The sequence below is a fragment of the Aricia agestis genome, chromosome 15 (genome assembly GCF_905147365.1).
Source record: "Aricia agestis chromosome 15, ilAriAges1.1, whole genome shotgun sequence".
NCBI classification, from domain to species: domain Eukaryota; kingdom Metazoa; phylum Arthropoda; class Insecta; order Lepidoptera; family Lycaenidae; genus Aricia; species Aricia agestis.
Window position 1 is genome coordinate 12401084 of NC_056420.1, and position 11864 is coordinate 12412947.

The 11864-nt window shown below is 37.8% G+C and overlaps 1 protein-coding gene across 1 annotated transcript; it reads left to right on the forward strand.

Moving 5' to 3' along the window:
• Positions 1-1946: 1946 nt before the first annotated feature.
• On the forward strand, positions 1947-10055 carry LOC121734070 (solute carrier family 22 member 16-like). Its single transcript, XM_042124482.1, has 6 exons — positions 1947-2394; positions 4380-4581; positions 6024-6279; positions 6536-7159; positions 8670-8848; positions 9510-10055. Exons 1-6 carry the CDS (start codon positions 2231-2233, stop codon positions 9669-9671), a joined length of 1587 nt encoding a protein of 528 aa, XP_041980416.1. The 5' UTR covers positions 1947-2230; the 3' UTR covers positions 9672-10055.
• Positions 10056-11864: the final 1809 nt, after the last annotated feature.

Sequence of the window (11864 nt, forward strand, 5' to 3'; positions counted from 1 at the left end):
CAATTGTGAGTTATTCCTATCTCTAGTAGGGCAAAACCAGAGACAGATCAAATATTGGGAACGGCCGTAAGAGCTAACGACCAAATCGGTTATGTGGCTCCCGCCGTACTGTATTAAAACTCCGTTAGCTACTTCCCCGAACAACCTCTTCTGATAATCTGCGTGCTGGCAGGCCGTGGGCGGTGGGGGTGGGTGTAGTGGGGTGGGGAAAAAATGGAAAAAAAATTAGGTTCAGCGACTTTAATTCTTTTTCCAACCAGTTGCTCTGTACTTCCTGTGCACCCTGATTATTTTTTTAAATCAATCGTTGAAATCGGCGATTTTTCAAAAATTCGCCGATGTCGACGTCAATTGTTTTCGGTATCTTCCCAACGATATTTTTGCCCGGCTATTTTTTTCGGGATTACATACTTACTAATATCGCGTTAGTAAGAAAGCCAACAAAGCTGAACCCACATGAAAAATAATAATAATTTTACTACTTTTAATTATATAACGCTGGCAACCCCTTGCCACCACCCGATCAATTTAAAAAATATCTGGGTGCACAGGTACAGAGCAAAGTTGTTTGGAAAAAAATTAAAGTCACTGTACCTACTTACAATTTTTTTCTTTTTTTTTCGCAACCCACTACACCCACCCCCACCGCCCTCGGCCGACTACGCGGATTATCAGAAAGGGTGGTTCAGGGAAGTAGCTAACGGAGTTTAATACAGCCAGATTTAGTCGCCAGTCGTCGAATAGATTTACTGCGGCATACGACAAAAACTACTTATCATAACTAGAAAATGTACGGTTCCCGCAGGATTTAATTGGACCTCGTAAGTATAAGTCGCGGGTCACTAGACAATGTTTCTATTCAGATCAATTGGTACCAATTCGTACAATTATAGCAATTGACCGTTACAAAGCTATTATATTAAGCTACTATATTATACCTACTCACGTCAGAGTAATGTGTATTTTATTTATTTTATTTTATTTATTTATTTATCAACATCTTGGCCCATATTATAAAACCTTATAGACTAACATACATATATTCATACATACATTTAAAGTAAGATTCATAATATTGCCGAACGATAACATTTTAAAGCACAAACGATGAAATAGAGTGCAAGTTTTTGAGTTACTAATTACTGTGTTACGTAAAGGCTACTAATATAACATTTTGAAGACTGCCTCTAGCGACAGGCAATCTCAACAAGTTCAATGCCTTACAACATCCAACGGTAAGAAGCGCAAAAACGAACTACAGCAGAGATCACAAACAAATATACAAAACTTAATCACAATTGTCGACCTCTGTGGCTCAGTGGTGAGCGCGTTGGTAGCTCAAGCCGGGGGTCGCGGGTTCGAATCCCGCCGACGGAACAAAAAGTTTTCAATGTTCCTGGGTCTGGATGTGTATTAAATATGTGTCTGATATAATAAAAATCTTAAATATATGTAGAGTATAAAATTATTAAATGTATTTCACATTATACACAAGTCCTTTAGGTACTTAGCACGGGGCCAGACTGACGTGGTGTGAAGCGTCCATAGGTATTACATTATACAATTAAACATAATAATAATATGTTTCATTCTATTCAAAACTAGTCGCTCTGGTTGCCGGTTGGTGTATTAACCTACAAATTAGATGAGTTCTAAATGATCCAACGAACATACAAGTAAATGCATTCATAACTCAATACGTAATTTTTTTGTAGGATGATACAGGAGCGATATATATTTTTACTATTATAATAAAATGCATAACAGCGTCCAACTATAATAAGAATGTGCACAAACACAATCATCATATTATACACAATATGTACAACTTACAAGAAATATTGTCTTGTTAGTAAATTATTGTAGCGACTAGCGTTGCATATTCAGAGATGATATGTGTATTCAGCTTTTTAACTGCCACAATGAATTAGTGATCCACTACCAATTGTTGCGAACGCACGCTTTCAAGTAGTTGTATAAAAGTCAACTGTGATTTAAACTCGATTCATAGTCCGCCTTGACTACGAAAGATTTGTGTGTCGAGAAATGTGATTGAAAGTGAAGTGCAATAATTGAAGTGCAATAAAAAGTGAATAACTGTTAACTTGAAGTAGAAATATAGAAAACAACTTATAGTGCTATTAAAGAAGCTAACGTAGGTTTAGATAGAATAGTTAAAGAAGAAATCTACGAAGCCAAAGTGGAGAGAGAAGGAGATAACCAAATAGAAATGGATGATCAAGAAGAGGATTTTAATCTAGATGCAGTCCTGGAGACCCTAGGTCCATACGGGCGGTACAATCTACTAAACTACGTGCTAGTTCTGTTTCCGGTTCTACTCAGCAGTTTCTTTACCTGTGGATTTATTTTTGAAGCCCAGAGCGTTGATTACAGGTAAACAAATTATGATGTACGTTGTTAAAAGTATATTGTTAAAATTATTTTAATTCTGTAGTTTTAAAATTTACCGACTGATAATGACAGCTTTGATCTTAATGATTGACAGAGATTAAAAGTTATAATATGAAATGTCGGAAATTGTTCTGAAAATTTGAAAGCTGTAATTAATTTCTGAAGCACAAATTATTGGTGTACGTTTTAAATAATATATTCATACTAATATTAATATTATAATACGAAAGTGTGTCTGTCGGTATACGCTCATTCTTCCTTTTATGGGGAAACGCTGCCGACATCAATACAATTTTTGTGCTGCAGAAGCGAGCTATACGCTCAATTTATAAAATGTCAGCTTTTGAATCTCTGAGAGAAAAGTTTAAAGAAATTGGTATTCTAACTGTTGCTTCTCAATACATTTTGGATAATGTATTGTATGTTAGAAAGAATTTAACTAAATTTAAAACTAAAAGTGATAGTCACGGTAGAAACACTAGAAATAGGCACAAGCTGGAAATACCAGTGATCAGACTTAGCAAAATAAGTAAATCTTTTAAAGGTCAATGTATACGCCTTTACAATAAAATCCCGGAAAACGTTCAAAATCTATCAATTAATAAATTTAAAAAAGTAATTAAAGAACGTTTGTGTGCCAAAGCCTACTATACGGTCAAAGATTTCCTAAACGATAGCACATCTTGGGAGTAGGATGGCTGCTTGCAAGGCTGCTTCTACATTTATTATATGTGACTTACAATTGTGTATTCATATTGTATAGATTAAGTTATTTACATTGTAAATTTTATTTTTTTAAAAGACAAATTTTCCACTTTTTTACTAAAAAGTGGCCCCGTGCGAGTTTCTTACGCCGGTTCTTCTCGCCGGGTTAGTTCCCGAACCGGTGGTAGGCAACATGTAGTTCAACATTCTGAAAATATTTGATTCAAATTTATTCAGAAATAAAACAATTTTTATTTTTATTTTTATTTTATTCTCTCATCGACTATAAGTGCCGAGAAATGTGAAAGCTTTTTACGGTTGCAAAATATACGATGCTCATATATACGATGCTGCGAATTTCTCTGTGGACGAACTCGTAAGTCGTAACTCATAAGCCTAGCAATTCATTAAGAAATGAATTGCTACTAAAATTATTTAAAATATATGAGTACTAAGTACTTAATATTGGCTCTTTGACATTTGTTGTTTTTCGAGGTTACGCTTTGATAGTTTTGGCTGCAGCGATATCGATTTTTCTCAACAATGATTAAGCTAAGAAATTGTCAGTATTCATATTATGTCTATGGTATTCATCACGTCTTTGTCTTTGAGTTAACCATTGTCCATTGCATAACATAACACGATAAGTCAACTTTTATAACCGATTAATCAATCAAAAAGAGCTCTATAAAAACAGGAAATCTAATTTTACCAACAGCGAAGGGTGATTAAAGCTTCCAAAATTTGTACATAGATTAGTTCAAGCATGCACTATAATTGGCCCAAATATTATCATCATGGGCGTAGCCACACTGGGGCAAGCTGGGGTGCTTGCCCCACCCTGGCTCTGACCTACAAGGTGCCTAACTAAACAAAAAAAATTTCAACTACAATCATAATACTTACCCGCAAGAAAGTTACACAAAAAAATTTGTCGACATGAAAAAAAGTGCGATGAAAACAAAAAGTCCGCACGATTTACGCGCGCATTGCAGCGGTCTTTTGAAAGCGAGCCGTATTACCGTAGAATAACTGAATATTGGGTTGACTGCTGCCCCACCCTGAGCCCAAGGCTGGCTACGCCCATGTATATCATAAATGAAATATATTTATGGTTTTTAAATTACATGACATAAAACCATTTTCTGTGAGAGTCCCCGGCCCGGCTCTAATAGAAAACAGACGTGCCAAAACGGTTTTCTAGTTTAACGCGGCGGCACCTTAAAAAGCATATTAATACCTGATATACCACACAATTTCAGATGCGAAGTAGAACAATGTGAATCAAACAACGTCACCGACTGGATCCAATATGCGATCCCCACAAACAGAGAGACGAACAGACTGGAGTCATGTGTGAGATACGTCTCAAATTCCAGCCAGTGCCAACGGGAAGAGTTCACCAATGTGACGGTGAAATGCTCCAGATTTGTGTACGAAAATAGAGAGTCGATGGTAAAAGAGGTAAGCTAACTATGAATATGCCCCAAAAGCTCCGGTGATCGCGACAACAATAGAATACAATAGCATTTCCAAGAATCCGCGATCGAAAGAATATTAAATACTAAGGGCCTGATTACACCATTACGTTAACATACCTAGCGGAATAGACAAACAAAGGTCTGAGCAAGCGAGATGTCACTATCAGTAACACTGCTTGGTAAAAAGAGACGTGTGATACATGACAGCAGAACCTTTTTTTGACGTCCAGTCGGCACTTATCGGCACGTTGACAATTTAATCTCATAGAAAGATGCTTGTGTAAGTGTATACTTCATGTATACGTACACATTATATTTTTACACACAGATGTAAATCAATTTCGGTTTCGTACACAGCTCGAGATTGTTGCTCTATTCCGGTAGGTATATTAACTTTATGGTTTACACCTACCAAGCAGGGTGGCAAGAGAGTGCACTCGGCCAAGCACTCGGTATGTTTATTATGGATGTGCTCCGCCGAGGGCACTGCCTCAACACTCTACTCGGAAGGAGTAATCAGGCCCTATGGGAGAGTAACAAATCTAAAAAATATTTGTAAGAAATGCACACCTGAGTGTAAGTTTACTTTCATACTTAAGTTGGTTGTCATAGGATTCATCATTCAATTATGATTAAAGAAGGCTACCCACTAAAAACCCATGGTGCTCCACTCATCGCTCAAGGCAGAGTTGTGGGTACGATAGAACCTACCGCAAATGATTAAAGAAGGCTAGAAGTACAAAATTTAAAATCGATATCAATCCCCACTAAGATTTGCGATTGTTTTAATCTCTATGATGTTAGATAAGAAACACTGCCACAGCTGTTGAATCCTCATCAATAGAAATCTCTTCCCATATAAAGTTTCAATTCTAACAGAAACATTTCAATCTAAATGATAATTATTTGAGGCTTATCAGTAATTACATCGAGTGTTCTTCAAAGATTGGCATACAAATATGAAAGTCTATTTGCCATTCATAAATTTTAATGAGGCAGATTCCCTACTAAATGATTGCCACTCAATCGAACCCTTTATAACTGGAGTGCTACTTATCTTAAAAGCGTATTGAGCTTCTTATAAGTATACTTGATAATTTATTAAATACATAAAAGCAAAGAGTCCCGTCTTGTGTCTGGGCATTATTTATCGTCTTATTTGCTTTATTATTTACGGGTAGCTTTATTATTTAGAGGACGCTTTGCGACTAAATCCGAATGTTTTTAAAAATATTATGTATGATAAAAGAAGCCATTTTTGAAGATAAACTTTTTTAGGCGTGTTTAGAGTAAAACTTTCATGGTCATAATATAATGATGAGAATGGTTGAAAAAATAACAGTACTGCGTCACGACGCCGCCACGATTTTAGACAGCAGTTTAACTTTTGACCCGTGCACTCTATAGATACGCTCTTTTTTTCAGTTCGATCTAGGCTGTCAGGAATGGAAGCGAGTGCTCGTGGGTACAGTCCACAACTTCGGGATGTTTGTCACCATGTTGTTCACTGGGGCCATCTCCGATCGCTTCGGGCGACGAGTGGCGGTCGGCATGGCTGCTACTACCAGCTTCATCTTTGGCATTTCAAGAGCATTCTCCAAAGACTACATCACTTATGTGGTACTGCATTTCGTGGAGGCTGCTCTCGGTGGCGGATTGTATCAATCTGGTTATGTTTTTGGTGAGAACTCTAATAAATATTGGTTGTTCTAAGTTAAGGTCTTGTTGCTCTTATTTTGATGCACATTAACACCATTAAGGGTGGGATTCCACTGGAGCTGAGTTAAGCTGCGTTGCGAAGAATGTGTTTTAACAACCAATAGAATACTGAATAGCTTCATTTGCCTGAGTGTGGACAGCAAAGCAATTCAATAACGCTATGCAATTCCGGTGGGAACGCATCTTTATAGCTCTTAAATAGTTCTATCTGTTTTCAGCTGTGGAGCTGGTCAGCTCGAAGCAACGCGTAGCGATTTCCGCAGCTTGCAGCACGACCTTCGTGACTGGAGTTGTACTGCTATCTCTACTGGCTTGGGCCGTTGACAACTGGCGGACCTACATCATCGTCCTCTACACACCAGCTTTAATCGTCACCATATACGTCTGGTTCATGAAAGAAAGTGCCCGTTGGCTGATCAGTAAGGGCAAAACTGCAGACGCAATTAAGACACTGCGTGGTGCCGCCAAAATCAATAATATGGATCACACGAAGCTGGAACTACGGGCTTTAGGCAATCCACTGGTTAAGAGCGAAGAAAATGAGGATAAAGTGGAAAGATCAGAATTCTCCAAGGCGATACGATCGAGCATTATATGGAAGAGGTTACTAATGTGTTCATATCTATGGCTGACATGCTCTTTGGTGTACTACGGGTTTTCAATCAACGCGGTCTCCTTGAGTAGTAACAAGTATCTTAGCTTTATTCTGGTGGCGTTGGTTGAGATACCGGCATATGTGGTGGTGGTGGTAGTGCTGAACAAATATGGCCGGAAACGAGTGATGATGGTGAACTATTTTGTGTGTGCTGTCACCAGCTTCCTGTTTGCGTTCCTGCCGAGATGTGAGTGTTTCTTTTTTTGCTTATAATATAATCCCGGTTATCAGGTGAAATAGACAAAAAATCATTCTAGTATTTTAAATGAATTTGTTACTATGAATGGATGTTTGTTACCAGGCAAAAGATACTGAGTTACTTTTTATCAAATTTGTTATGATAGTTGTTTAAGCCTTAGGCCACACAACCATTTTTTTCCAAAAAAATACCTCCAGGATTCCTAGGAAACTGTATATTTACGCAGGCGCTTAAAAGCCTTGGGCCCAATTAGGGTTGCCACCCGTACTTTATTATAAAGTATTGTACGTTATTTCAGGCGATTGAACTTTGTACTTTACGAAAATATTAAAGTACCTACGCAAAAATACTTTATTTCAAACTAGATGACCCGATGAACCTCTTATCACATATCTCCCAACATAACCTAAAGTAGTCGATGTACTTTATTTGCAAAAAAAAAGGGGGCAACCCTAGGCCCAATGTATGCTAATAAAGCTCCTCAGCCACTTTTTTTTCTATACAATCAAATATTTCGCTAGATAAGAGGTCTGATTTTGACCATAATATTTGACCCAGATATTACAATAACATACAGTAAGAAATATTGTTAGTCTTAAATACACATGTTTTTTCAGCACGTGTAACCTCTGACGTGCCTCAATATTGCTTCACAAGAAATTAAATAACAAACATCTCATCTCCCCAATAAAATATTTATTTTCCTATTTTCTATTGGTGATGTTTATTGGAATTAAATTTTGTGGCTGGTTGTTTTATTGCCAATTATTATATTTTTACGGTTTCTTGTTGTTTTCCCAAAAACAACTCCTTTGTAATTCAAAACAACTTGATTTAGGAACTTTTACCCCTTAAGTTATGAAGATAATAATTAATAAAAATTACTAATTAGTAATTACGCAGCGTATTAATTAACTATTCAAGGTCCGCTGTCTTTGTTTGTTATGTTAAGTATATGTACCTAACTTTCCCGATTTATCGGACAAATACAAGCATATCTTAGGGCCTAGACAAGCGGCAAGCGATTATCGTAAACGCCAAGGCCAACGCCACAAAATGTATGGGATTTGACATTAGTATTCGCTAGCGAATCGATGACTTATTGTTAGCGTTTACGATAATCGCTTGCCACTTGTCTACTAGGGCTGCTAATAGTAATTTGCTTTTAAAAATGTTGTCTACGATTTAATGAACGACGTCGATTGAGCTATCACAGAATTTGATTAGAGGCAGATGGCGGACTTACGTAATTTGGTCGCGTTAAGTCAAACCAGGATGGGTTTCCATGCTGGGGATGATTAGGTCAAACCGACAGTATATATTATGTCTATGGGTCAAACAGATCATAGCTAACATTGAATTGACATAACCCGACCAACTGACACATGTCCGTCAACAGCTGCCTATTCTTCGATGGTACATAAGCTTCGCGATAATGTCCATCAATGCCCAAAGTAGAGAGAAGCATTTATAGTCTAAGTGCTGACTGTATTTTCAGGTGACTACTACTCCATCCCCCTCTACCTGGTGGGTAAATGGTGTGTAACGCTGACGTACTCGTCGGTCTACATCTACGTCTCCGAGGTCTTCCCCACCAGCATGAGACAGACGCTCATCAGCTTCTGTTCCACCGCTGGCAAAATAGGCTCTCTCATTGCTCCTCTTACTCCACTACTGGTATGTTTAATTAAACTCATTTTTTCCTGACAGAATAAAAAAAGGGTAAAGAGTCTGAAATAATGCGCAGCGTCTGAGATGAAACGATATTGTTTGAAAGATGACAAAATAAAGACCGTAGTTTGCAAAAAGTCAGCAGTGGGCTTACACTTTCTTGGGCTTCATTACATTGTTATTGAGGTAAGGGAGACAGAGCCTATAGATATTACACGTACTTATTTTTTTCATTTCTCTAGCCCCTGGTGTATCCTCTTGAGTAACAAAGAAACTGTTAAAAGTACTTGTTTTAATTAAGAATACGTATAACGATTTATGTTTATTATTTTTATTTTACTTATTTATTGCCTTCAAAGATGGTATTATAGGTTTATGGCTACGAATAATACAAACTAAGGAAAAGTAACTCCGTCAAAAAACATGCTCCACAATACTTGTCAAAAAAGTGGACCTTAGGTATAAGTAGCTTAGGTAGTACATTTCAATACATTTGCAATATTTAAGTGACCTTGAGCGGTACTAGGCTGACGTTACATGACAGATCAAAAGGAACCAAATTTAAAACGGTAATAGTATGGGAGTTACGATTCCTTTATTATTCGTAGGTTTATGGTATACACCCACATTATACATTTTTACCCATTGTTCTTTAATTTCTTTGCAGTCGCTGTATCACAAGTCAATGCCGACAGTGCTGTTCGGTAGCTTGTGTTTCGTCGCCAGTTGCCTCACAGTCCTGCTGCCGGAGACGAGGAACACTAGACTTCCTGACACCATAGAAGAAGCTGAGGAAATCTCTAGAAACAACGGCAAAAGTTGGTTGTAGTAGAAAGATAGGTAATATTAAGAAAAGTATAAAGGCACTTTGAAGATTTAAAAATGGTAATTTACAAGTTACAACTACATTCAGTGTTAGCAGATTTATTAGATGGCCCTACGGCCAGGCCACAACAGTGCGTTGCGGCGTCGCATCGTTAAAATCTACGACGTCGCAGAACGCATCGTGGAAATTTGCGACGCGACGGCGAGATTTTTATGTTGTGACAACGCATCGCATTTCTGTACGATGTTGTTTTTGCGACAGGGCCAGGCCGTTCAATCTACGGCGTTCTGCGACGTCGTAGATTTTTACGATGCGGCGCCGCAACGCATTGTTGTGACCTGGCCCTAAGCGTAAGAGTTGATTCAGACCGCAACACGACGCGTAGATGCATTTCAAAATTTATTATGGATTTGACAGATTCGCAAGACGTCTCGCGCAATTGAAATCTGTCAAATCCATACAAATTTATGCCGCGCCTCGCCTCGCCTCGCCTCGTCGCGTTGTGGTCTGAATCAACCCTTAAGACACATCTGCCGAACGTACGGCGCCGAAAGTTCCGTCGACGGAAGGTTATGCGCTACTGAACGCGACGTAATTTATGCTGATGTGTCATACACTTCAAATACATTGCGAGCGTATTGAGCCGAACGTTCTGCAGATGTGTCGCGACCGTCGCGACACATCTGTCAATCCAAGCCGACAGATCAAGACTAACATTAACCATACATTAACTTGACATAAGACATAACCTCCTTTTTTGAAGTCGGTTAATAAGTCATAACCCTATAATTAATAGCGTAGAGCGGCCATCGATGTCTAAAAATCAAATTCTTATCTCTGATGATCTGATGTCGTCATACATCTTTGTAAATTAAACTCCTACGGAATTAAATAGCAATTCACGCTGTACTGCATTATCTATTTATAATGTAAAAGGCGCAATAAATTAAAATAAACTTACGACAATCTTTTATTTACCTTGCTCTTTGTACTATCAGAGAAGTTGATTTCTATGCAAATCGGGGACCTAAGTAGTTTGGTTGCGTTACGTCAAACCTATCTGACAGATCACAATTAACATTGAATTGACATATTCGACCAAATAACGTTGTTCTGTCAATTGCATAGGAATTAACTTCCTCGATGGTACATATATAAAATTAGATACCGTGTCACGTTGTTTGTTAGCGATGGACTCCTCAAAAACTTAACCGATTTGAAATTTGATTTATACACCGTGTGCAATTTGATACAACTTGAAAGATAGTAGTAATTAGTAGAGTAAATAATAATAATAGTTCACGGTCATCTATTTAGTCTATAATCGTAATTATACCAAATAAATTATACCAAGGATTATAATATTTCCCTTACTTTAAATACAAAGATAAGAAACCTTATTCTGCACCCAAAAGCTGGGATATTCAAAAACAACATTCCATATCAGTTCCGGGGAGGCTGTCTATGCCCTGATAACACGGACAATTTACGACCAACCCTCGGACTATGAATTGTTCAGACTAACTTTACCTCTAAAGGACCTTTATGGCGATAGAGAAAGGGTCAATTTGTTGGAAAATCAAGGTAAAATAAGTCGGAATGGAATAAACGCACGTTTACATACTATTACTCTTTTGAGTTTACTTTGTAATTTATTGGTAAAACATTTTATATTATATTTATAGACTGCACCTAGCTGTCTTTCTCCTTCCGTCTTTCAAATTTTCAACCTGATACGTGAGGTATTTTTTATACATTTTCTGAGCTTCCCCCCTATCCTAGTGAGATTACGTGAGATTTTATGAGGGGTTGCCCTCCCCGACCCCCCAATCTCACGTGAGACTTTTCAAAATGTGCAGGTTTCTTACGTAAACGCGTTGGATTGTTTGACACTTGACAGTCAGTAGATGTATAACGTCAAAGTATGAATGAAATTATTTTCTTTCGGACGAATTAGCGAATGATCTAACCGTATTAAGATTACGCTTATACGATTAAATCTTAAGTATACGTACAATGTGGATGAAATGGACCAAAATGGGATTTTTTTTGTAACAATGAGAAAAAAAAATACGTGAGATTTGACTCGACCCCCTCCCCGCCTTAAAAAGCTCACGTAATTTGTGGACGCCCCCTAACGTGTCCTAACGCGTCCTAACCCTAACGCTAGTTTTCTTCATTCTTTTTCAGTATAGA

What these genes read in the sequence shown, in the direction of transcription:
- LOC121734070 (XM_042124482.1), top strand. Translation starts at nt 2,231, where the DNA reads ATGGATGATCAAGAAGAGGATTTTAATCTAGATGCAGTCCTGGAGACC. An exon ending in GCCCAGAGCGTTGATTACAG is followed by an intron (nt 2,395 to 4,379) that starts GTAAACAAATTA and finishes ACACAATTTCAG; the next exon opens with ATGCGAAGTAGAACAATGTG. An exon ending in GTTTGCGTTCCTGCCGAGAT is followed by an intron (nt 7,160 to 8,669) that starts GTGAGTGTTTCT and finishes CTGTATTTTCAG; the next exon opens with GTGACTACTACTCCATCCCC.